At 37.8% G+C, this 27,077-nt stretch overlaps 1 protein-coding gene across 4 annotated transcripts in view; it reads left to right on the top strand.

Annotated features, from left to right (window-relative positions):
- NEBL (nebulette) overlaps positions 1-27,077 on the top strand; it is a 253,449-nt gene that overhangs the window by 90,315 nt on the left and 136,057 nt on the right. For 3 of the 4 annotated variants that reach the window (XM_051802510.1, XM_051802506.1, XM_051802507.1), the window contains exon 4: positions 23,537-23,644. In XM_051802510.1, coding sequence (XP_051658470.1) covers positions 23,537-23,644 — 108 coding nt within the window. Of the gene's footprint in view, positions 1-23,536; positions 23,645-25,909; positions 26,134-27,077 lie in introns of those variants that run through there. The other variant, XM_051802509.1, reaches the window with a different exon arrangement.

The following is a 27,077-nucleotide window of genomic DNA, read 5'->3' as shown; positions in this document are numbered from 1 at the left end:
CAGGCTCTGTCAGCCCAGTGAAGTTGTTCTCAATTAGTATGAGGCAGTCCAATTCAGAAGGGAATAGCTGCTCCTGTTTGAGCCCATTTTTCTTTGAGTGTTGCCTGCACTGATTTCCAGCTGTTACTGTGCAGCTTTGGGGAGCTAATGGGGTTCATTGGGAACATCTATCTCAAAAGGAAATGCCCGAGTCAGTGTCTAGTTGAATGATTGGAGATTTTCACACACAAAAAAACCAGTTAATGCCCACTTAGCTAATTATCTCTCAATGTACATGATCATCCTTTTCAGCCCAGTAATTAGAGAAAATTAAGTGGAACCTTGCTAATTTGCACTAATGCTAGGAACAACCTATTGCTAATTACTGAATTTTGTGAATCAGTGCAAATAAAAACAAGCACTTTTTACAAACTATAGAGTGACATGTACTGATCCCTATGCAGTAGTGCCACATTAATATTACACTGCCAAGAACTCACCAGTACATGCAGGGGAAGTTAATATGATGTGAATTGAGGACAGGATCTTTCTTATGCTGAAGTTTACCCTTTGTTAACTGTGTGTACTACACTGAGACCTAGTCGTATAAGGCGTCTTGAATACCATTCCCCTGCTTTCTAATAGAGTTCAAGGAGACCTTTAGAGATCTCCTTATATTCTAACATAACTTAAACTTCTCTTCTTTTGAGGGAGTTGCAATTGTCAGTTGCTGCTGAAGCCAGCACAAATTCTTGCTTTGATTCTTTTGAGCTGTTGCAAGGGGCCAAAAGGCTGGAAAAAACCCAGCCCTTCTGAAAATCCAGTGCAAGTGAAATATCCCTAATTCCAGTGTTTTCAAAATGCCCGTTTTTTTTTCCTCTGTGAAAGTAGTTTTGCTGATGATTCCCCGGTTGCATTGCAATCCCAGTCCTAATCTTTCTTTCAGAAGGCTCTCCCTCCAATCCCGTTTATAGTGCCAAAGTTAACCCAATGTTTCCTGGACATCCTGGACTTTTCTCTTAGAGTTGGTTGGGTAGTCCCTAGAAAGCAGGCTCCCTTCTTGCCCACATCCTTTATACTAACTACCCATTGCTTTTGACATGATCACTGTTCAGATCCCAATAAAATCCTAAAATCCCTGGTAAGCATATGCTAAATAACTCCTGGCTGTTGCCAAAAAGGTGCCACTTACGAACCTGATCATTAAGAAGCAAAGGGCTGTTTTGAGATTTCTGTACCATCTTGGTCTCCCTCATCTGAACTCCAAATAATGTCAATCTTCTCATATTCAACTGTAATTTATCCTCATGTTTATGCACCTGATATGAGACTTGGTGAGAAACAATTGAGACCACCTTGCAACAAAGTTTATTAGACTTCTGTTCCCTAGTTTCAACCATCATAATTTCATTGTCTTATATTACTTTTGAAGATAACCACACCAAATCAGAAGCAGCAGCACTTCTTCCTATCTGTGTTCTTACCTGTCTTTGGGAAGCTTCCATCTCTGAAATTATTTAAATTTATCTCCAAAGCCAAAATGATTCCTTTGCAACTTCAACTTTGCAGTGATCCAGCTGTGCATCTTTCTAGGGCCTGTCTCCATCTGGTCTGAGGTGGTACCTCAACCAGAATCTCTCCAGTCATGGTAACACAAACTGATGAATCCAGAGCTCCAGCATATGGATAGAAAGGTGAAACACTATATGTAGAGTAGCCAAATCTGCAGTTTATGACCTAATGGCAAGATTATAACAGTCTATTAAGCTGACCTGCTTTTCAGCCTATGCGACCTTTTACTTTGCTGTTCAGACACCTGGTTATAGGGAACTGCCCATAAGCTGCAGGAGCCAAATGCCTTAAGCTATTCATTTTATATGATGTAAATTTAGGAAAATAGAAAGTGGCAAACTAATAAAGATTGTGTTTCTTGCTTGTATTCTACTAGCTGTCCTTTTTGGTGGTGGAAGAACTTCTACAGGAATAAAAATTATGTTTGGTAACCTTAAAGTTATGAGAAATGAAACGTAAGGTTTTCTTTTATTGCAGTTCCTTTGCATTCTGACTTTTAAACCAAGGAGTCAGTTCCCCCAAGTGCCTAAGCCCAATGTATTTTCATTAGGAATAGAACACCTGAATATTTAAATTGGTCCTAGGGATTCAAATGATTAAGTTGCTTTTTTAGACTTAGCCTTCTAAGTCATGTAAGAGCTTTTTGAACAACATGTTCTGCCCTAAGGTTGTAATTCAAAAATTAAAGAAAAATACAAACCAGTTCCATTAAGAACTCCATTTTAATGGTCTCATTCCATAGTTTTGATACAAGTTGACCTCTGGATTCCGTTAATTAGAAATAAAAAAACCAGTACTGAGATCACTAGTACAGAAAAGCCAGTGTCATTTTTTCCATGAAATCAGATGTTATGTTTGGGATAGGTAATGCCTTAAAATGAGTACTCTGCTATCACTGCCTGGTTGTGTCCCTTTTCAAACTGATGCACGCCCTCAGTTTATTCACTGAGGATGCAGATTGAAAAATACTGAAGACCTTGATGCTGTGAAAATGCTATTCAAGAGCAGATAAGACATTATTGTATCACCATTGTTTTGATCAGAAATCTAAAACAAAGCACCATAACTACATCCCAGCCAGTTACAGTACAGTCATAAAGATCTTAAAAGGGGAAGAGGACTTGATGTCTGAAGTAGGACTGATAGAACTGGATTTTTTCAAACTTGAGAAGACTAAGGGTAAATTTAGTCACAGTCTTCCCATGTCCAAAAGATAGCTGCAGACAAGGTGGAGTTTCTCTCTTTGCAAGGTTGCATGGTGGTAGGAGAAGAGGCAGTGGGAATAGTTGCTTCAGGAAAGTTCTGTCCTGGGTATGAGAAAAAACATCTTCATCATGCAGACAATTAACCATTGAAATAAGTTACTCAGAGAAGTGGTGAAATCTCTCTTGCTGGAAAAATTCAAGGTTTGGCCTGACAGGGCCCTGGTAACCTGGTCTAAAGCCATGCTTTCAATAGAAGATTGGACCAGATGATCTCCACCCTGCTTTGCAGTGATTCTTCATGAAAACAAGGACCGTTGGCTTGATGGTTTTTTAAAAAAATAATTTTCTGAATACAGCTGAAATATAATAAATACATAAAATACCATTATTTAGATTCCAGAGGATTTTGAAACAAATGAAATTCCTACAACTGAAAAGGAAATATAATTCAGTAAACAGGGGTATAAATCAAGATCTTTTAAGATCTGTTCCTCACTGCTCTGGTAACTGGCGTGCTTAGTTTCTCCTTGTGTATTAGTTCTGTGATCTGTAAAATGATGACAGTTGTTCTATTTTTAATACACTAGAAGAATAATATCAAGTAAGCACTATCTAACAATGAAGGTGAAGTTTGTGATACTGTTTAGTTGTTTTAGCCAAACATTTCTTGTATTTAGCAGATATTCTTAAGGACAAGACCATTTTCGGTTGAAATATATTGGTATTTAAATAACAGTGAAATGTCTGGGTTTTTTCTGCCTTGTAAAATAGTCTAATTTTAAAACTTAAATAGGATGCAAGCTCTCCTAGGACTTTTGTTGTAGGTGTATATTTTTCTGTTACTGTTTATGTAAAATCTTTGGAGCTGTTTATTATTAGTTTGAGGGGAGATTGCTCAAATGGTGCTTTAAAAAGATTTAGTTTTGGATTTTTGAAAGTCAATAAAATCAGGCAATAAAATTATGTTCCTGATATTGATATATATATATATATATATATATATATTGATTTTTGGATTGCAGTTCGAGATAGCACTGTTCAAAGGGCACAGATTGTGAATGCAACAAAAACCATCATACAAATACTGTCAGGAGTGGGAGGAGGAGTTCACTGGAGTTCACTGAGAGTGTCATGTAGAAGAATTCCCCGGTGTTGGTTTTTTCCTTCAAAATATGATGAGCATTTATTGTAGCATGTATGTAAAAGCATGATTTTACACGTGTTAATAGGAGAAACTAAAAACAAAAGCTGTGGCAAAGTGATTCCGTGACAATCACATGTTTACATAAACAATATGTGCTCTAAACATTTGTTTTATTTTAAAATCTAAACTGAAGCAGGAAAATAGATCAGGGTTCTGTCCTTCATCAAAAGAAGAGTGGATTAAAGCATCTGAATTATGCAGATGCAGCACAATAATGGTTCAATGGTTTTAAGGAACACTTAAAAACTATAAGGCTCAAGATGCAGTGTTTCAGAAAGGAAGAAAAGAAAAAAAATCACCCTGATTAAAGCACCTTCTGTTTAAAAAAAATGGTTTTAGACACAAAATAGAAATACAGAACAAGGAAGAGGGTTAACTGTTGCCTTCTTCCCTCCTGGGAAGTATATCAGACCATATGTTTGAAAATAAGAAAACTTTTTTTGAATTCTATGGCAGCTGATGTCAGAAAACTCTTATGATAGTGCAGTACTGACCTCCTGTGTTTCAGGATATAACAAAATAAGTGTGTGAGAAAATGTCTCGCAGTTATGAAATAACATATTGATGGCTTTTTGCTAATATATAGGAAGAAAAGAGAAACCCATAATGCTGTCTTCTTGTTCAGCTTTATAAATACACTCATTTGGGATTTCAGATTTAGCTTCCTGGTAAATATATGGATTGGGATATATGGGTAGTATTTTTTGCCAGGATACTACTTATTAGTACTTGGATTTTCATAAAAATGGGTGAATCCATGGGTTTTGGATCTTGCTTTCTTCTCTGAAACTTTTGCTATCACATTATTGCCCCTATTATTATCCCCTTTTCTCTGTTCTACAGTCTTGGAGTGAGTTGGCTCACAGAATCAAAGCCCGAGTTGTGAATTAGATGAGAGAAAAGGTACTCATAAATGAGAATGATGCTGTGAAGGTTCTGAACATACTGTATCTGTTATTTATTTCCTATTAAAGTTTTTTCTCCTGCCCCTTATTAATTTTTATTTCAGTTTCGTTTTGTTTCTACAGTCTTCTGTTAATGATCCACCCTTCATTTTACATTTTCCCCTTATCACACATTTCAATCTTTTAACTTTTTCTCTGATCTCTTCTAAAAAGAATTTTGCATGTACTCAAATGACATAGTTATCTATCAAACTCATAGCTATTTCATCCCTAAAATTTTGTTCAAAGGTTCATGTTTGCTTTTGTAAAACAAATAAGGAAAGCTTTATGCTGGACTCTTTTTTCTCTGGAAACCCTTGGTTGTTGAAAGTAATTGATTGTTATGTCAAGATGCAGTGGAATTCAGCTTGGGAGGATTGATTATGAGCGTAAAGAAAAAGGCTCCATCTCTGCTGATGGGTTACGGGGGGAAGGGAGATGAAAAAGAAGAAAAAGCAGGATAGTGTGGGAGAAAGAAGAGGTTGTGAAGAAAAACTTTAAACGTTTAGACATCTTAAAAATGGGCCTTGAAGGATTGCAGCAAACAGACCTTTTTAGAAGATGTTCTGTATTCTTGCTAGTTGTGTTGCGATAATTGTATGCTAATGTGACAGGGGTTGCAGAAATAGCTGCAGTGGAGCTAAATCCACCTTACATTATTCACCCAGTTTCTCAAGTGTCCATAGCTTAATGTGTATTAAAAATGATCGTACTGTTTCTGGCTTATTAGGGAGGGTTTTGAACCCTTTGTAGTGTTAGGTTTTGCATTGTGAATATCATTTATAATTGTTAGTTTAAGGCTCTCTGCCACTTGATAAGGAAAGACCAAGCATTGTATATGCATTTCGAACCTGTACATTTAGGACTTAGAAACAAAGAAGTGAATGACAAGAATTTTAAGTGTGGCTTTTACACTGTGTTGTTTTCAGCAAATTAAAAATAATAAGTAGATGATATTTCAGAATGTGTTGCAAAAAGGTAACTGGGAGCAAGCTCTGCTCCTGCCTTCTGCTTTCTCCACATTGAGGGTCAGCTAATAATGTGACTGATGGCTCAGCAGGGGTCTGAGAAGCCTTTCACAACCTCATCTAGACTTCCCCTGCATCTCAGTATGGATGGAGGTAGCACATCTGGCAGTATTTGCTTTGAAGCAGGAAGCGTGAGTTTGGGATTGTGGCACTGTCTCTGTTGTACTGGCTGGCAGAGCAGCTTAAGCATGTGAAAAGCATACAGTGCGTCCATTCAAAATGTGACTGAGCATCTGCAGCCATGTACACTCCCTTGAATTCCTGGCAGAAATTCCAGCTGAATCAGCTAGAATTGCACCTGGCACTTACATCTTACTATGGTAAAAGAAACGGGTTGACCTAAACGCCACATTTATGTGGATTTAGTTATGGAACTCTCAATAAAATCAGCAATAACTCTAAGGGCTGTATATCCCTTTGGAGTAGATAATATATACTGTGCATGGGTAATTTTTGCATTTTTCTTGAGGGGAAAGAATAGTGTCCTGTTTTGCTTACTTAGTCTTTCTTGGTTGAGAGATACGTATGTAATTACTGGAGTCACGGAATTTCTTTAGTGTGAGCTGAAGGAGTCATAAAAAGGATCATGGAGAAGATGGTGTTTCTGTGGGCTCTGCTGAACCTTTTTTGACGTTTAAAGAGGCAAGATGTGGTGTGGAGTTCATAGGGGATTTCAGGCTGTAGTTAAAAGTAAGTTGGAATTTGTTTGACCTTTTTCCCTGTACATTCTTTTCAGAACATTAGGTGACTAAGGTCAAACTGAAATGTGTCACTGGTCAGTGTCTGAATTTAATTAGTAGGCAAGGACTTGGAGAACTCTACAGTACAAAATGCTTGATCACCACCTTCCCATTCCAAATAAAAACAGAACACGATCTGTTTGTGTTTTCCTTCCACCAGCTGGTACAGTTTTCTTGAATTTGTTTGTTTCTAAATTTAAGGTTTAAATGTGGGAAATGTTACAGAAAACTGTTGTGCTACTAGGCTGGTTACTCAGCCTGGTTTATGACATCTACGATGGTTTATGTGGACACTCACTACTATATATTACACTTAATGCAGAAATTATGAACAGTTTACCATATCTGCTGAACTTCCCAGTCAAAATTGCCAGAAATTCATGTATTTTACTCTTTAAGAGACAGAGACTGTTGTAGATGATTGTGATGAACTGTAGTATAAATACCCACTGACACTCAAAAAAAGCAATACTTTCAGCTAAAGCAATCCTTTCAGCTAGTTGAGGATGGTTTTCCTAAGCCAAAACCCAGTAGTAACACTCTGCATCTTGGTAACAAATATGTTTGCAATAACTCAAACATTTTTGTTCCTGGAATTCAGCCTGTCGGATTTCTTTACATACTACTCTCAGCATTTAAAATAATGTCAGGCTTGAATAGCTCTGAGAGAATGACATGCCCCCACTTTGAAAACACTTTGCAAAGAATTTTTTTACATGCAGTCTTTTAATAGTTATTACATCAAAGGGAACAGAGACAAGATATGTGCAGGATAGGGAGTTTTTGTAAAATAATCCACCATCGATATGTATCAATTATTTCCGTGTTACCAAAATGACTCTCTATAAATCCTTGCCAAAATGCAATTTAGATAAGACTTTAAGTCTTCAAGTACTTGGTAACAGTTATGGCAACACAAATATGTGTCTAATTTTTCCCCTTAAAATTGGAGTATCTTTTATATTGACTGTTAAAGAGTAATAGAAATGGAGATGAAATTTAATAGATTAGTTCGAAGCGTAAAATTATACCAGCATCATTTTCTCAGATAATTTTCAGTTCTTTTTCTGAGCTGTCTACATCATCACTTAGTCATATATTTTCTGTGCTGTAATTTTAAATTTTTTACTCACTTAGCAAAGTGATGAGTGGCTGAGAAGAGACAGACCTTCTGCTAACCAGTTTTCCCACAGCGTAACCATGAATAGAATAGAATAGATAGGATATTGGGGCTATGGTGCTCTAATTAACGCTTAGTTCTTTTGGTAAAAGATGCCAGTGCAGAGCAGGTTTGAGCTGGATTCCCCATGGATGGTCTAGGGATGCAGCTCAGTGGCAGTGCTGCTGTATTTTCAGGGTTCCTGGAGTTTATTGGAGGTTCTTTCTCACTCTGTGCCTGTGCCCTTTGATCTCTATTCAGCAGGACGACTCTTATTAGGGTGAACTGATAACAGCTTAATTGGCATTTACTAGTAATTAATAATTTCAGAGGATAAAATTTAGTCAGAAATTTAGCTGGCAGGTGGAAATAGGCAAAGCGAGTTTGCCCAATACTGTGCTGATGAAAAGAAGAAGTTAATCAAAAGAAATAAAAAACCTAGCTACTGGTCAAGAGTTATCTCATGGCAGAGTCATGTTTAATCTTCTTAGTGCACAATATGATTGCAATGACAAGTTTCTGCACATTTACCATGATAAATGGATGCTATTCTTTGATGGCAATGATTACACTATACATGTTGGCATTTATGGGATGTCGTTGCATTTTTTTAGGATATTCAGTCTTCTCACCATATTTGCATCTATTGTTTTCTCTGACAGCTGGAATAAGAAGAAGTCAAGTGGCAGAGGACAGAAGGGTCTCTGGTTGCTGAATTGCCTCTCTTCAATTTTCAAGTTAGATTTGTTTGCTATAATTGTTATTTTTGTTTCTACTTGATCATTTATAAAATAAAAAAGCCAACACTTTTGTGCCCAAGTCTTAAACTTTTCTTGCAAAATTAGTAGATCAGTAATGGCCAAAAGCAACCTCATGTAATTGTCTACTGCATGTGAGCAAACAAGAGGTTTTTCATGGAGGCGAATGAACCTGCAGATAGTCTTTGCTCTACCCCCATCTGAAAAATTAGCCTTGCATACGCTTTGTATTTTAAATAACTGATCTTTGTTTGGGATGATAACCACCATCTGGAAGCAATGACACTTCAGAGAAGTAATGATTTCTTTGTTCAGTTACCACTATCTTGGACAAAAAAGTTCCATGTGAAATTCAAATATGGTTTCTTTTGGATTTAATTTTAAATGACATATCAATAAATGTGGGTCTTTGTAGTCATCTACAGCTCTGGCACCACTGCTGTTTCCCTCCTTCCTCTAGTTTTTATCTTCTGTGTTGAGTTGCCTTCTTTGTGATCTGAACATTTCTGGCTGTTTCTGCTGCTCTTTTACTATATGATGTTGGAGGAACTGGAGGGAAGGACAATGAGAAACCATTAGCAAAAATATTCATGTGCAATATTACAAGCATTAAAGTAACTACTATTTAGTTATAATTCAGGATGGCCATGCCTTTATTTATTTATTTTTTAAAATGATTTGCCATGCATTTCACACTGCTGTCCATTTGCTGGCTTTCCTTTGGTTGATGATAGCTTTTATTTGTCTAATTGTGTCTATTTTAATAGTTAACATTTCCTATTTCTGTCTCATTTGATGCTGGTGCTACTAACAAAGAGAAAACTGAGACCAGATGGTTGCCAAACAGTGAAGCCACCTGGTAGTCTAGCAATGCCAAATATATTTTCCCCTCCATTTTTCTTTCAAAAATTACTGAGACAGGTCCAGGATTTTTTGATGGTTCTGAGAATGCTTGCATGCAGCCAGAAAAATATCCTAAATCTTCTTAAATTTATCTTTGCAATTCTCTTTTCTGCTGTTCTATTCTTTCTCTGATAACTCTATCATGCTTTCTTCTCGTTATACCACTTGGGTCTCCCACTTGAGTTCCACACTGCTGGCTCTCAAGTGTGTGGTTTGCAGACCTTGCTCTGCTGAGGCGCCTCGGAGGCTGAAGGTGAAGGCCTGACCCTGACCACTGCTTGCTCCAACCACATCTGCAACCACCAGTGCTGCTGGGGTGGAACGAGGAGCTCCATCGCAAGCAGAATCTCTGCCAGGGAGTGCTCCAGGAACTTCTCCCCAGCCCTTGGGCTATTATGAGTGTGTAGCAAACAAGTGGAAAACCACCCTGAAGAGCAGGGTGTTTTGGATATGGCAGCCTAGAGTTTGCTATCTGATGCCTTCTTGATTTGAGTGCCAATTCTGAACTAACGCTGTTGTCAGGAGTGTGACAGTGTGAGCTGAGACTGACATGATCATAGACTGAGGATACAATAGTGCACACACAGTGCATAGTTTGCTCAGAGTGGCAGAAGTTAGATTAAGCTAACCAAAAATATTTTTTCTTACATCCACGCTCTGCTCCCCATGCCAGTGCCGTATGCTGATACGAGCTGCACCATGTGTGTGGTGACAGACGAGCTGTTTGAATCCGTGCTTCTCACACATTTCAAAAGTCTGGTATAGGCAGTGCCTGTGTCAGTATTGATACATCTTTGAGACAAGCAGCGTTAACACACCATACTGACACAGGTCTGGGTCAGGGAATGGAGTGTAACTCCTCACTTAGCTGCTGCCCGTACTCTGCATCTTTTTTCTTCCTCTGCTTTTGTAGCTGATTTTCTGGACCCTGCTGTTTTGTAGACCCCAAATACCTTGAATGAACCCCTGGGTGCTGTGGCTCAGTGAGTATATGTGTTCATCTGAATACCCTGGTTGAATTCTGGCAGAGGGAAGAGCTGCCACTATGTTGGCTCTCAGCAAATACCCAGCTTACTGCAGTATCTAATGGCTCTAGACCTAGGGCAATTTCTACTGCTAGGAGCTGTAGAAATTCAACACAAAAAACCTGTATCTGCCTGAAAAGGGCTTATACTCCATCTTTAAGAATCAGGAGTAGGGTGTAAACAGATAAGAAATGAAAGCAATAATAAGTTTGGTATTCAGCAATGTAACAAATAGCTGTCTCTAATGCTGTGTGTACGATGCACCTATATCTACTCATTTCTTATGATTCCTTTCTTCTTGCTGTGATCTGACAATGATTGTGGCAGCACTGAACTTTCTTGTCAGAGCCCTCTCTCTTGTGATGAGCATATGGTGTCTCTATTTCTTTACTCACTCTCTTACGTTATGTACCTGTTTCCAGCATGTTCTGCAGATGTCAGAAAAACCAGACATCCTTCCTTTGTCAGGTTTTGAACTTCACTGTTGCTCTACCAATATTGCCACACTGCTAACATGGCCTCCCTAGATGGCTGCAAGCCATCGTGCAGAACAGTCCCTTTCAACCACTGACTGCAGTTGAAGCTGGATTTTGAGAGGTCCACATTCCTGCTGGTTACAGTAGGTTGGACACAGTTCCATTACAACACACACAAACCAGTTCAGCAGCGGGAGATCTTTCAGGGAAAATATATCAGAGTGACCTTCCTTCAAAACTTCTTGTGCTTTGGAAAATAGAAAATATTCCTGCATAATCTTTTCATCAGACAGGAATTACAATATGTGTTTAAGCTTTGTGATAGGAAAATAGTGTAAAAATGATACTGTGGTAGAAATAATGCCCTTAAAATGCCTACCCAGAGTTAATCCTATTTGGTCTGTTTAAGCAACAAGACATAATGATTTGAATATGCTTTACAGAGGTAGATGCATGGACTGACAAGGATGTTGCTTCTTTTGGTTTTTCTGTTTTGAAGGGTCAGTGTTTGTCTATGAACTTCTTTTCTATATTATATTAGAACTAATTTAGCAATATTTACCATTTCTCCAAATCTATGTATTAAATTTGACAGGAGACCCAAGGATCAAACTTACTGTTACATTTTCTCACAGCAGAAAATATTAAACATTGTCAAGGAGAAGGATTACAATTGTTTGAAATCTGGGAAGTTTGTATCTAATCTCTGTAATTCAACCAAGTATGTTGGAAAACACATTGTGTAATTGCCAGAAGTTGTCTTTTCTTATTATGCCAGCGCATGAGGGTCCTGTAGGCTTTGGATGAAATTCTCTGCAATTAATGAACATTCCAGGGCATTTAAATGCATCTTTTATTCAGCCAGTTTGATTTGTGCAGGCTGGCTGTGTTACTACTCGCAGAAGCTGTATTTGCCTTCCGTAGGACATGATGTTTCTGGAGATATTAAAAAGGGGATATAGCATGCTGGCTGGAGACTTTTTCTTCTAGATAAACAAATCTCTAAAAAGTATCCAAACCACATCATATCCCAGGAAATTAGCATCTTTCAGAAGTTTTTTTGAAATTGTGTACCAGTCTTTCCTTGCATACAAATGTCACATACTGTTTGTATCACTATTGTCAGACTTTTTTGGTTACTACTTTCCCTCCCCTGAAATAAAAAGATTAGGTTCTACTGGGAGGGATAAGTTCATTCTTGTTGGAGGTGAGAAAGAAAAATAAACAGCATTGGAAGTCATGACAAAATTTACAGAATCAGTCTCCTTTGTTTCACAGGTAAAAGGCTTTACAGTAGAGATAAAACTCATCTGTGTAGATGTTTTCAAAACTTTAAAAGCAATCAGAAGGTAGGATGTCTCAGATATAGGAATGCAATTTGTCTTTTTTATAAGAGGCAATGACCTCTCTCCTAGTTTTCCCTGGTCACTAAAGAAGAAAACCCAACCCCAAACCCCAAGCCTGTGGCCTTTAGTGCTTGGAACTGAAAAATAATTGATCTCACTATACATTTCTAAGGAAGTTTTGAAAAAGCAGCACGGGATAGCATTTAAATAACAAAGACCCTTCTTTAAATTCTCACCTTCTCTCCACTCACTAAGGGCCATTTAACAAAGGGAGCAGTTTTTACAGCTGGGGTGATTTGCAACTGTTCTCTCTCTCTTCCCTCCCTCTCCTCCTGCTCACTCATTATTGTTAGCTAACATCTCTGATAAGAAATGGGAAGTACAGTCCCTGTCTGCTCCTTTGGGATGCCTGGTCTTTCTTTTCTGAAGCAGTTGTGGTGTTTGTTTTTTTTTTCCCTCCAAACAGGTTTCATTTCATTTCTGGAGTAGTTCCTCCAATTTGCGGACCCTTCCTTTTCTTTACACTTTTTTTTTTTCTGTCTAAGCAGGCCCTGCTGCTACACCCCACTTTTTTCTCTGATCCTAACCCAACCAACTGTCACTTTTTAGCCTGCAGGGAACCTTCTGGTACTAACATTCCTGCCTTGTTTTTATTAGAAGGGCATCTCTCACAACATATCCCTCGCTGTTTGAAGCAGAAGTCATGTGTATTCAGTAGGAATGAATAATGGATGTATTTAAAGGGTACCTTGCCCTTCTCGTTCCTTTGCACATCATAAATAACCTCTCTTTTAGTTGGGTTTTACATATTGCTCTACAGGCACGGTTTGAAAAAATCTGGTGATTCAGCTCTCAATGTAAAAACCTCTGTTGTATGCAGCTGAAGACTGGTCTATACCAAACTCATTACTGGCATCTGTGCACAGCTCTAGAATTCTGAAGGTTTAGGAAACTGAACACGAATTTATTCTGAAGTAGGCCACAAAAATATAGCATCACAGGAGATGTATAGACAACATGATGGGGTGCGTTGGAGCTCATTTCACTTGGATTTAGTAATCTTTTTAAAGATATCTTTAAATATCTTTAAGATATCTTTAGATATCTTCTCAAGATACATAAAGATATTTTAGGTAGTTTTAAGTTGCATTTTTACAGTTTAAGGAATTTTCAAGATGTTTTAAATATAAGATTTTTAAATATCTTCTTCAGATGAGCGGAATTGTTCTCTAAAAGTGTCCTTTTCTCTCCACTCACTGTAAAAACGAGTTGGTTAGTGAGGTTGTGTGTCCGTGTCTGTATTAGCGACATCTGCTTTTTGTTTCTGGCCAGTTACTGCCATCTGAGGAGTTCCCTGGGATAATGGTACTAAAGGATAAACTAAATTTAGTCAGAAGTTTCCTAATAACTGTAACAAGCTTTAACTGAGGCTCCCAAAGAAGAACCTAAAATTGAAGACCAGGCTTGGAGGATGATTTAATTGTCTAATTTCTGTTTAAGGATGTTAAAGTGAGAGTTTGAGAAGTAAATGTTTTTGATTGGGGCGGGATGAGGGAACTGGATATATTTTTATTGCTCATTACTTAGGTAACTGACAAGTGGAGTGGCCTCATTTCCCTGTTACTGTCAACACTGCAAAACTAGCCCCAAGTTACCATGTTCTCTCTATAGGACTTTCACCTTGAGTACGTGGCTAAGATTTTTTCTTATGTGTCCCTTGGATCTTTTAGTGTCAGGCACCTAGGACAATCTATGTCTTTCCCTGTGAGTCGTGGCAGGACTGGGGTCCGATTCCCAATGAGCACAGGGAAGTGAGAACTCAACCCAGGGATTCTGGAGTCATGAGCCTGTATCCTCTTTGTGAATGAGGTAGGTTTACCAGCGCAAGTAGTTATAGAGGCAAAAGATTTAGAGGTACTGGAAATTGCAAACTCAGATGATTCAAGCATCTAAGAAAAGACAGTCAGAACCAGGTTGCAACACTGATTCTACAGGTACCCTTTGGCATCTTCTGATCTCAGTTCTTATGGCTGCAATTTTGGAATTGTGTGAGTTTCCTGTGTGTCTAACCGTTTCACTCTGCTTGTTGTTACCATGATATTTGAGAGGCTGATGATGGAAACATTAGATTTGCATTTATAGAAGGTTGCCTACATACTGAATTGTTTAAGAAATTATTCCCTCTGAGTGATTCACCTTATGGACTTCTCCAAAGGTTAACATTTGTAGTGATTCAGTTCTCTTTACAGACACTTGTCTTATGATAGTTTTGGGGATTTTAGTTGGGACAAAAATCTGTATTATTCCCCTCTGCAGCTGAAATTTCTTAAGAATATCTGACATTCAGAGTTGAAAACGAAGGAAAAATTTTAACATGCAAGACTGAACTGTCCATTGTGTATTTTGTGGTCTGAAACTACCTTTCTTACAGTCGTCATTTTGCATTCACCTTCATTTCCTTTTCACTTTAAAATGAAGAACAAAATGGAGAATTTACAGTCTCAAAAAAAAGGGTTTAATGTCATGTTCTAGCTAGACTTCAGCTAAAACTAATCTCTGGGTACCAAGCTGCAGGTGTTAGCTGGAAATTAATTTTATGGATTTTCCTATTTTTTCCCCCTCTTTACTTCCAAATTTTGAAAAGGAGGTTCCTCCTAAAACACTAAGCTACCTTTATGGTGCCTTCGATAGCTTGGGCTTTGTCTTCATTACTAAATGGCAGAAAGATAACTTGGAAGGCAGAAAAAATTTAAGGATTTCAGAACTTGTTCACAGTTAAAGGGAAAAGATGGGTAGTCTCTCTCCCCTACCCTTGGTTTTACAGAGACAAAGGAACTGACGACATGGGGACATCTACAAGTAATATGGCCAAGGGGGCGCAGGCTGTGTGCAACAGGCATGGATTTTGCAACCAGGGTTGCATTGCAGGCTCCCACTTGATATATGAGCTTTGTAGAAATAAGGAAGAAATGGCACAGTAAACAGTTGCAAGGAACTTCCATAAGAACACCTAAAGCCAAATGATCTGTTAACTGTGTGGAATAAGCGATGGCTTGTCCTTACCATGGGAATAGACAAGAAGAGCTGTAAGGCAATGAGACAAGAGGGTAGTTACTAATGTGAGTGGTATATAAGGTGCCAGCTGCATGGTGTCTGACTGACAGAGAGACCCCAAGTTTGCTAAGCTGTTAGCAGAGGCCAGAGGGTATAATTGCACTGTGTCCCATTATTTTCTGTGACTCTTATGTGCCTGCACACCTGTATTGGCTCAAATCTAGATTTTTCAGTTTCTTTTCCTCTGCACTTTGCTCTGAGCTGCATTCTGGTGGCTCTCAGCTGGGTTCATTTGAGCCTCTTTCTCTGCTACAGCAGTGAACATTCCCTGATTTTTTGAGCAGTTGTTCATTAGAGTTTTACTGGTTTTTTTTTCTTCACATGTCATGTTCTGGCTTCTCTTGCCCATTAATGTTTGTTTTGGTTACCTTTTGTAGCATATGACTACAACTTGTGCCTTTGGTCTGTATTACAATTTTCTGAAATCAGTCTTCTTTACATCCCTTCTGTGGTCAATCTTCTTTACATGCCATGCTGTATTTTTTTAGTTCAGTTTTTGGTTTGATTTTTGGTGTGAATATTCTACACTCTTTGGACTGATATGACCCTTGTGTTATTTGGAAGATTTATTAGGTAAGTTTTAGAAGGTTTTATTTGGTGGAGTTTTGCAGGGAAAGGAATGTTTGCTGTTTCTTTTTTTACGCCTCCCCTCCTCCCTCCCCAAATTGCTGTTGTAGCTGCCTGCCTTTTGTGTGGATGTGCATTTTTGTGTTGTATCTTTTTTCTACCCAGTGTGCAGATGCCTTGGAGCTCTGCTAGTACTATGAGCCAACTACAGGCTGCATGGCCGTGGTTTGCATGGCGCTGAGCCTGAGATAACACATCCTGCCTCTCAGCAGGGCTTGCTAGCTCAGTGTTGATGACCTAACCAACCAGCAGTTACGTATTTTCTGTCCACCTTGGAGTGTAGGCATAGCAAGCTCACGTGTGCTTGTGATTTGCTGCATACTTCCTTCAGAGCACAGAGCTCATGAGTACATAATTTTCCTGGTGATTGCCTGACCATTTTCTTTTCCGGTGATGAAAACAGCAAGAGAGGGACTGTATGTTTAGTTCAGGCCCTGGAGATAAAAATAATATTCCCGGAGTTAGCAAATCTATACATGAGACATTAAAATGGGGTTTGGTTTTTTTTTTTACCCCCTCTATGTATGATAATTATCTCTGGAGGAGTTTGCTGTCACTGGTATCATTTTGGAGGGTATTATTAAAATTTGTGGTAATTTATCAGGCTGCATTTGGATTATATATGTCAATATTACATTTTCTGCCTGGAGATGAGATATGGTAAAGTCCACTCTATTTCTGTTGTGGTAGAATAAGAAATCCTTCACCTCCCCAGATTTCTGTTCCTTGGAGATAAAGTAGTTCAAACACAGCATATACCAAGTGATGGGGAGTGGACAGAAGATATGACAGTATGTCTTTGTCATGAAGGTTGCCACGTCATATCTCCTCAGCTGCAGTTCTGCATGGAATTTGTTTACTGCTTCTTAAAATGTGAATATAAAGTTTGGTTCACAAATTGAATGGATGATAGTCACTGGTGGAAATGGGGGAAAATCAGCTTGTTCTGAGTCTGGCTTGTTGTCTTCTCTGTGTGTGCAGCCTTTGGAGAACATTAGTTTTATATTTTAATAGAAAAGAATATCACTGACTTCCACTTTGCTGAATAGCAAAACAAGGTGCAAGGCACTTGAGAGCATACTTAGTGGCATAAAAATAATTTCTTGGGCAGAAGCACCCAACTGGTTTCAATGGAAATTATTTTGATGGAGTGGAGCCTATTCAACAAGCCTGTTGAAACAGTATCAGATCGCACTCTCTTCAGTTGTAATTTTACTTGGATCCTGACAACTGTTCACATGCTGTTGTGTGGAGGACTCCATCTTTTTCTCATTCTGACATTGTTGATCTCTCACTGCCTTCAATTTCCTGCCCCTGCACAGCCTGGGGTGTGGAATGCTTTTGTCCACGCTTTTTCTCTGAGCCACTCACATCATCTTCAGTATGATGAGACCACATTATGGAGACATTATCTCCAGAGTTACTATTTATACATTTTAATTTGCACCCATCCAACATTTTAACTGTTCTGATGTGGATTCCAAGATTTTTGTTTGTTAGAAGTAGTTCCCTGGTAAAACTGCAAAGGTCTTCAGGAAATTACAGTGCAGAGATTTGCAGATAGTTGGAGACTTGCTGAGGCTGTACTTCGGAGGGTAGCACAGACAGACTTGGCCAATATTTGAATGATGTATGTAGAAAGGCATAATATTTAATGATAGTGATGACACTTGAAAATTTTTACTCCATATAGATGCAAAAGTTTTGCATTGTGTTGGAGTATCGACGTTTTCAGCTTTAAATCATCTTTGAATAAGAAACTGTCTACTCTCAGAAAGTTTCAGCTATTATGATGAATGCTTGAGAGATGTGAGTTGTGAAAATGGCTTTTTTGTCTATATTAAAAGGGGAAAAAAAATCTAAAATTTGACTTCGTGCATTCTAAAGACCATTTGAAAAAATTGCAAAATGCAGTCTTGGGGAATTTTTATTTTGTTTTATCTGAGAAAAGTGATGAAATCTGTAACCCCTTATTCCAGCAGAACTCATTCATCAGTGACCTTTTAGGAGTTCATGGCTCCTTGATTTCCCTAAGGAATGTCCAGCCTATAGCTTCCAGTTCATATAAAAGTTTTGAGCACAGTTTAGTCTGCCCTATGGGCTGCTCTCAGTTTCTGCATTCCAGACAACTGTTTAAATTTACTGTGGGCAATAGTTCTAGTGGAGTGACAGTGGGAAGACCATGTTTTACTGCCATTAGGAGAAGCAATGCTTGGGCAGATTAAGTCTTAAATGGAACTGTTGTTGGGTCTTAGATGGGACTTAAATGTGCCTCTAATACAAGCAGGAAATTAATGGGATGTTGAGCTATGGGCAGTGTTAGGATACAAAGAGACAAACTATACCATGAAGACTGAAACCTACCTTTGTAAAATAAGAGAGTGTTTAGGATCCTTTATAAGAGAGATTGGTCAAATAAATAGAAGTCTTACTGAGTTTAGTCTAGAATTGTTCTTTACATTTGATTTATCTGTGGACATTTGTTTCAGCCATGTTCATAAAAACTTAACTTACAGAGTAAGTTTTTTCTATGTATTGCCATTAATTTTGTAAGAAGTAAGATAAATCAAGGCAAAATCAGCAGCCTATGTGCTCTATGAAATAAGCAGAACCAAACAAAGGCATCTTTGCCAAGATGTGCCTCTAGGACCTTTACTGTGGGAGAGGATTTCTTGCCAGTCTGTGAAAACCAGTGTATTAGCAGATGGTGACCTTTGGGAGGTAGTTGTGTGTGCTGGGCACAGAAGGAGCAGATGGCTTTGGGCAAGCCTCAAACATAACATACTGAAACAAATTCATAAATATTCAGGGTGTGGTAAAGACTGTAGGTCTATGAAGATTCCTCTCTGGGCAAATGTGGGTGTGAGGGGTCCTATTCTCCCATTCTACCGTGCTTATTCCTTCCTTGCTGGATGTGAGGCATGATGATGCCAATCTGTGGGGCTATGCAGTGTGTCAGAACAAGAAAGGAGATTTAACTACACAGCTACCTGGTCTGTACAGGGAAGTGGAGAAGGGACTGTACAGGAAACTAGCTTTAACACTGCCTTAGCTTTTGGTGATTTAATGTTTACTTTGTAGTAGCTGAGTAACTTTCTAATAGGGATGGGATGGATAAGAGTATGAGGATCCACCATATTGTATTCTTACTCTGCGTTTTTGTTTGGTGTTTTTGGACTCCTGTGTTGTTTGTTCAACTAAAATGTACTTCTGGTATTGCAAATCAGTCTGGACTAAGGGTAGGTGCCAAAAACCCCAAGAGTATAATCAATCTTTTAGGGTCCATTTATATTTTCAGAGTATTTTTCCCAGGAAAAATTAATCTTGTTTCGCTAATAGGTGGCTTTACTGCCAAGTACCAAGTGTACCTCTGAAAAAAATAAGCAGCATTTTCTCAGCATAATATTTTATGTACCGAGTAAGATAGACCCTCTGTCCTTCAGTGTAAGAGGGACCTTCTGGCTTCTTCATGCTGACCTCATGAATGGATTTACACAATCCTGTCTTTGAGTCTCTAAATGAGATGTCATGAGATGTGACATCTCTTGCTGATGTCACAAATATGAGAAGTTTGATTTGTTAAAGATCTGTTGGATCACTTACTCCTTTCACTGTGGGTTTGTGCAGAATTACTTCTCATGAAGTATTTTCTCTTAAAACTGTTTCATTTATGGTGATTTATTACAGTTTTATTTCTAATGTTTATGCCACACATTGTCTCTCAAAGGATCAATTTTTCAGGGTAGTCACCACTGAGGGTGCTCTGCATTTGTGAGACTGCACTCAATTTTGGAGCCAAGAGGGAAGCATTATGAACCACTGGCTGGGATTTTGGTGAGGAGTTGCTGAAAATCATATTTGTAGGAAATGACTGCATTTATGATTCAGTCATTAGGGGTTATTGACATTTCCATTTCAAAACTAAATTTCAAGGGTTCCCGTTTGGGTTGATCTTGGCTGGCCGCCAGATGCCCACCAAGCTGCTCTCTTATTCCCTTTCCTCAGCAAGACAGAAGGAGAAAATACAATAAAAACCTTCTTGTGTTTTTTTTTTTTTTTTTTTGAAAAATACAAGGGCTGCCCTCAGAAGCAAAGCAAAAGCAAAATTTATTCTCTGCTTCCCATCAGCAGGCAATGTCCAGCCACTTCCTGGGAAGTAGGACCCTGGCACAAATGCCTTAATCACTGAAGTCTGCTCTCCCCCTTTGCTTTTGCTGTTGAGCATGGTGTTTTATGATATGTGATACCCCTTTGGTCAGTTTGAGTCAGCTGTCCTGGCTGTGTCAGCTCCCAGTCCCTCACCCACACTGAGCCTACTGGTCTTTGGGTGAGGTTAGGGATGACTCCCTGTGAGCACTGCTCAGCAATAGCCAAAGCACTGTTCTAGATACAAATTCAAAGCATAGCACTATATGGGCTGCTAGGAGGAAATTTAACTCTAGACAGACCCAGTATGTGATTAAGTCAATTGTTATAGTGATTTTTACAGCTCCTGTACAGAATATTCTTTTCTACTGTAAATTTGTTTAAAGCAATTAATTTGGATTTTAATCCCAGATTTTGTAGTTACTAAAAGTTTTCTGGTCAAGCAAAACTTGAACTTTTAAATTATCTGAAATTGGGAGTCAATCAGCAGTTGTTTTGTCCCCTCCTCATTCATATTAATTCTTGATACTAAATAAGAGTTGTGCTTAGATCCAAGTTCTAAATGACTGATGACATCTTTATTATTTCACATTTTGTGGAAACTGAGGTGTTTTGTCTTTTGAACTTATGCTAATTAGTAGTTTTAGTGGGCTACATTTCAAAGAGTGGTGGTCTTCATGATTTATTATGTTTCTTTATGATTTTTATAACTCAAAACTACGTTTTGAAGTTAGATAGCAAAATCCAATAATGCATATATTAACTCTACTAATGTTTTAAATAATTTTTTATTGTTTCAGAGTAGCTACTCTGAGAACTATAGTTAACCTTACTCTTGTCAAGTGATTTATTAATAGAGAGTAGAAGCCCTTTTTATCTGACTGAAGGATTAAAATAATATTAAGTTAAAACTATCTAGTTCCCTCCCTTTCTTCTTCTTCTGTTCCTCTGTAAGATGAATAAAGGTCATTTGAAGTTAATGGCTAGAACATTTGGAATTAATAGCAGGAAATGCTCTTTCTAAGAATAGGTAATCTCTCTTGTAGGCAGGGCTAAGCCCATTTCTCATTGTAAGATGTGTTCACTTGCTCATAATTTTGGTAAACTTTAAACAGTAAGACTGAACATTTCCATGTCAGCTGCCTGCTTCAGGTCAAATGTGGAATTTTTATGCAAAATACTTAGCAGTTCCCAAGGCTGAGACTAGGATAAACTTTTGTTCCCTTGGAATTATTAACAAGTGGGGTTAATTTTTTTTTTTTTTTAAAGTTGTTTAACAGTTCAGTTTTCTTGGCATTTAGGGCTGAGGAGCTGAAGCTTGCTGAAATGGAAGTCTTTTTTGTTAGGTATGTGTCCTTGGCCATGGAAGTCTGTCCAATTTTGATAAAGTTTTGTATGACTTCAAATAAAGAAAGTTTACAGATACTTCCAAGACCTCTTTCTTAGCAGCAGTCCTGGAATAATATGTTTAAGGAATCCTCTGAGGGTCAGTGGGAAGATGGAGAGTCATTTGATAGAAGGGAGATAATAGGCAATGAAAATTGGAGTGCCTTGGATAAAGGGATTTAGCAAGAAGCCAAGGAGGGACGGACCAGTGTAGTTTAGAAATTTAGGAGACAAAGTGATACCTGAATACAGTGGTCAAATGGAAGGAAAGGTGCAGAGGAGTTGAACCTGGGGGAGATGAACAGAAAGGCATGGGCCAGCCAACCATGGTTTTCTCAAAAGCCCCAGTGGCAGTGCTGTTTCCTTTGCCTCAGGGTGGTGTGAAAAGATTATACTTGTGTGAAACCTACAGCTACCTCTAAATGTGGAACATAGGAAAAATGGTTCATTGATCAGGTCACATACTGCAGTGTCTCAAGGATTTGTGTGATGGGCTTACGTGTGAGCGACATACAATGATATATGCTAAAATGCCATTTAAAGAAAAAGCAAAAGTTATTAAAATCCTCATTGAGATTTAGGATGGGGAGGATAAACTCTATTCTATAGCCTTCTGAAACTTAATGTTCATGATCTAGAGGTATTTCTTCCTGTGCATGACCGTCATAACATTAGGTACTTGCTTGTAAAATAAACCTAAGCCAACCTTGAACTTGGTACATGTGCTGAATGTTTTCTGGTTATCAGTTTTGTGAAGGAGAATCCTGCTTTGTACTAGTGCTCTCCCAGGTGCTGCAAAATCTGGATGTGTGTAGTGAATAAAGCAGGAGACAGGAAGTAAAAGGAAGTTTATATGGGTAAGATAGATGAATCCATCCGGGGAGAGATGGGTCCTGACTCTGCAGAGTTTTGTCTGTTGCTCAACAGTGACTTAATACTCGTTTCTTTATGTTGAAACTGAGATCCCCAAGACTGATTTTGCAGAAGTACTGGATATTTGTAACTCAAAGTCCATAATTTGAACATATGCAACTGTTAGGAATCTGAGAGTGAACACCCTGAGACCCCTGTGTGTTTTTGGAAATTAAGCTCATTTCACCTCAGTTTGCACATTGCCCTAGAAGCATGGATATTGCCATTCCCACTTTCTAGGGTGCATTATGAAGATTGATTAATGTGATGAGAGCTGTATAAAAGATCCTGATAAAAGTAATATTCCTGCCTTGATGGTAGGATTTGTATAGTCTGGTCCGAAAAAAAGATACAAGTGCATATGGAATCATCTCTGCTGTGTAGAGAATAAAGCAGGGGGCCTTGTCAAAGGTTATGTCAAAGGATGAGTACCTGATTAAAGACAATATCTGAATGCATATGTGCAAGAGGGAAAAATTAAGCTTATACAGGCAGCCATTCCCTAACTTAGCAGTGTTTGACTTCATGATATTCTGAATGCTCTTTTCATGTAGTATTTTTTAATGTGTAATTTATGTTTCAACAGGGAAAGAGAGTGGTAGAATAATCATGAAGAGAGGGTGAAATGGGAAGCTGTGTATTAGAAGACCTCCAAATTTAGTTATAGCTATTTTTTTGTGCGAATATAGGTGCTTGCTTGATGCTGTGCGGGCGTCTATAGTTCTGTGGTAACTGCTCTGAGAATGAAATGACCACAGACTGATCTTTCCACAGCTGCAGTATTCGTGGAGGTGAGCCCGTGGCACCCCCAGAGGAAGCAGTTGCTCAGGCACTGGGGAGTTTTGTCCAGTTGCTGCCTATCTCTGTTAGTGGATGAAATCAGGCTTCTCCTTTAAAAGCTGAAAGCCTTTTACAAGTCCTCTATTTACAGTAAAAAAGAATTGCTAGATTGCTAGGGGCAAATTATGGAAAATGAAAACAACCCTGTTCTTCTGTATTTTCTATTCTGTAGGTAAAATACAAAAGAGACTTTGAAGAAAGCAAAGGAAGAGGGTTCAGTATTGTGACTGATACGCCTGAGTTACAAAGACTGAAAAGGACGCAGGAACAAATCAGTAATGTATGTGACTGCTACCTCAAGTGATTGTAGATGGAGAACTAGTGTGTTTAAGTATGTTTGTTGGTGTTTCTGATGAAGCCTGTGTGAGTGAAGAATATGATTTTGGTGATAAATTTGTGTATGTCTGATTTTGAAGTGTGTGTAACTGTATACCATGGACTTGTACAGCACATTGGAAACGTGTGTTCACCTCTCCAGCTTTCAGCGAGTATGCTCAAAGTATTTTCTTTATTAAAATGATTTGACACTTTTTCCTTTTCTGATAGATTTGACAGCGAGTAAGAATACTTTTGTAACTTTTAATTTACATATAAACTATATAAATTATGTAAGTTATACAGTTCTGTCTCTTTTTTAGCAGAGGCTGTAAAACTGAAAAAAATAACATAACTGGCAAGATGGAGTTTTCTAAAAGCAGATAAAATTTTGATGCTGAGTTTTAAAAGAAAATACATGCAAGACAATGTTCTGCAAGATGAGAAAGAAATGGCAAATAGCAAAACTTAATGTGTTTCATTAGCTTACAGGAATCAGATTTTAAAAAATGGGACCTTTTCTGACTTACTATTTTCTTTTTTAATTATTTTTTTACTGACTTATTGAATAACTTTCACTAGGAAAGTTATTTGTTGGCATTGTATTCCTTCATAACATGTTTAACTCACTGCATGAAGGAATATTGGGTGATATGTAGTGCACATTATGATATATATAAAATAGGTAAGAACTAGTGTGAGCTAGAAATGATACAGAATCAATACTATTGGCTTGTCTTGGCTTTCCTCCTGATCATTCTTCTGCTACAAGAACTTGTCCCCATGGATTATTTTGGGAAAATGTTTTTGAATCATTCTCTGTGGTAATAAAATAACAGCATGGCATCAGAAACACCAAATGTAAGTATAATCAGAAGAAAATGATGGGATTTATGTACTTGAAAGAAAAAACTTTGTTCAGGTTGATATATTATTGGAAAAAAAAAATCAATGAAATATACTAGTTTTTCACAGCAATGGAGATGTACCATTCTTGCCAAAGCATTGACTAGTTAAGATTTTGATGTCCACAGCTGCTCTTAGAGGTGAAAAGTTTGGGCTTATTTCCTGGAGCCTTGGTCAACGGGGAGGACAGTTAGTTTAAGAGGTGAGCAAATGCTCCTGTGCATAGATAAGATGAGAACAAAAGCTCATCTCTTATGTTCACGCTGAGTTAACTGAAATTACTGGTTTGTAAGAGGGGAAGAAGATGTATTCTTCAGAGTGGCAAAAAGCATGACCATTAATACTTCCGTTTGGGATCTGGGAAACTTCAGCAAGTCCCTGGTTTTAATCAGCTGTATTTTTTATTCAGACTAGGAACTTAAATGAGGTCCTCTCGTGACCTATATAGCTTTCTAAAGCAAGAATGATTCTTTTGCATGGGGTGGCTCTGGAATGCATCAAGGAGATGAAACGAGCAATGCTCTGATGAATACTTAATCCCTCACACGGGTCTGCTCTGTTAGGAGAGGTTGAGACGAGTACCCTGCAGCAGACCTGTGGTGCTCAGTTTTGGATACTGGCATGCCAAGAAATTTAATTAGATATCCCAAGCCCAGTACCCTCAACATCAGACTACAGAACAGTATGACACAGCTCACTTGCATGCTCTTTATCTCTCTCTTGTTCAAAGAGTATTGGGTTTTCTGTTGTGGGAAACGGAGATGATAAAACAAACAAGTTTTGGTTTTTGTGACATGGGAAAGAGCTTTCTTCTTATCTCTATGTTTCAATGGATCAAGGGGGTTTCTCTTCTAGCACAACTTAGGATACTGTCTGGTTCCTGAACCAAAGATACCTATCTGACTTTTCAGTCTCAGAAATAGCTTTTTTAAATGTGAAAAATGGTTTTATTTCAGTTTTTTTCCTTGGTGATTGCATGTACCACTCCTGTCTCTTCATTTTTAACCACCCAGTCTTAACAATCTAGATTTGTTCTATCCAATCTTAACAATACAGTTGTTTTCTCTTCTCTATGTATGCAGCTGACAGATTCCAAGTAAGGAAGTCTATTATAAAGAATTAATCTTGATGTGTAAAATGGAATTTTAAAATGTGCATGATAAAAGAAGTTGCATTTCATTTCTGCTTATGCTTAAATAATGAATTCATTTATAGCATTATATCCTAGAAAAATAATTCTGCATAGGCCACAACTTGAATCTAATTAGAAAACCGCTGTATTATGGAAATGCATTCCACACAGAGTAGTTTCTGTATTTATCAGATAAGCAGTATATGCCATCGACTAAGGATCTAATTAAGGTTTCAAGACGCTGAAAGGTAAGCACTTTAATAATTTTAGATTAATTTTACTTTTCATATATAGAAAAATGGAAGAATACTAACATATCTATTCAATTTTCAGTTTTGTTTTGATTTCACCTTGAAGTATTAGATACTTCTCAAAGAGCCTATTTGAACCAAATTTGTAACAACTTCATTGAAGGGGTAAGTGAACACAGTTAAATGTGTAGATATTCTTGATAAAGATAAATAAAAAAATAAAACTAATGGTAATAGATGTTAATTAGCATAAATACTTTTAAAATATTGTCTTTTTTGTCCTGATATTAAGTTTGACATCATACATTAATATTAGCACAGTGCTCTCTGACTTTTTAAAGAATTTCTTATGCTATGAATATAAACCTTGTGAGGAAAAAAAATCATAGGAGGAGTGGAAGGAGAGTGGGTTGGCAGAGGGTGTTGGATTTTGGTTGCTATTTTGCCACCGGCAACCCTGCTTCTGAAGACTTAGACCGAAGTTATGGAATTAATTTTATGTCACAATGGAAGTATTAGGACCAGAATGCAGTTTCGTAGAAAAGAATAAAATGTACGCCAGTATCTCATGGGTTTTTTTGTCATTAAAAGCCCAGTTCTGCTGATGTACAACATACTTTTATCATTGAATATGTAGTCACTACAAAAAACATATACTGTTCACATAGAGAAATGTGTAAATTTTGTTAAAGGACCTTGCAGTGGTTTTTGTTTGTCTTGAACTTTGAGAGGATTTTCAATATGAATGTGAATATTCTCAAAATGAAAAACATACCGTGTATTTTTATAGGTGATTTTGCAAATAAGCTAACTGCACTCTGGTTTTGCAAGGAAAAAATTAAGGTGGCAAAAAGAACAGAATAATTAAAGATGATGGCAAAAGATTATTGATTTGTCATGACACTGGCTAAATGAGGAAGTAGGAACTCAATGTAATAATATTTTCTTTAGGGAAATGGAACACTTTCAGTGGTTTGCAGCAATGAACTGCAGCTTACTGCCACTGCACTTTTATGTCTAGCTATATGAGTTGAAGCATGTTTTATCCTATGTGAAATAAGCTACTCTTTCTTAAATCTGTTCCTGGTAAATGTCTACAAAGTATAAAA

The sequence above is a fragment of the Manacus candei genome, unplaced genomic scaffold (assembly GCF_025592945.1).
Source record: "Manacus candei isolate 608988 ecotype Guabito, Panama unplaced genomic scaffold, ASM2559294v1 h1tg000056l, whole genome shotgun sequence".
NCBI lineage: Eukaryota > Metazoa > Chordata > Aves > Passeriformes > Pipridae > Manacus > Manacus candei.
The sequence above is the reverse complement of the archived record's forward strand: the minus strand, read 5'-3'. Positions and strand labels throughout refer to the sequence as shown.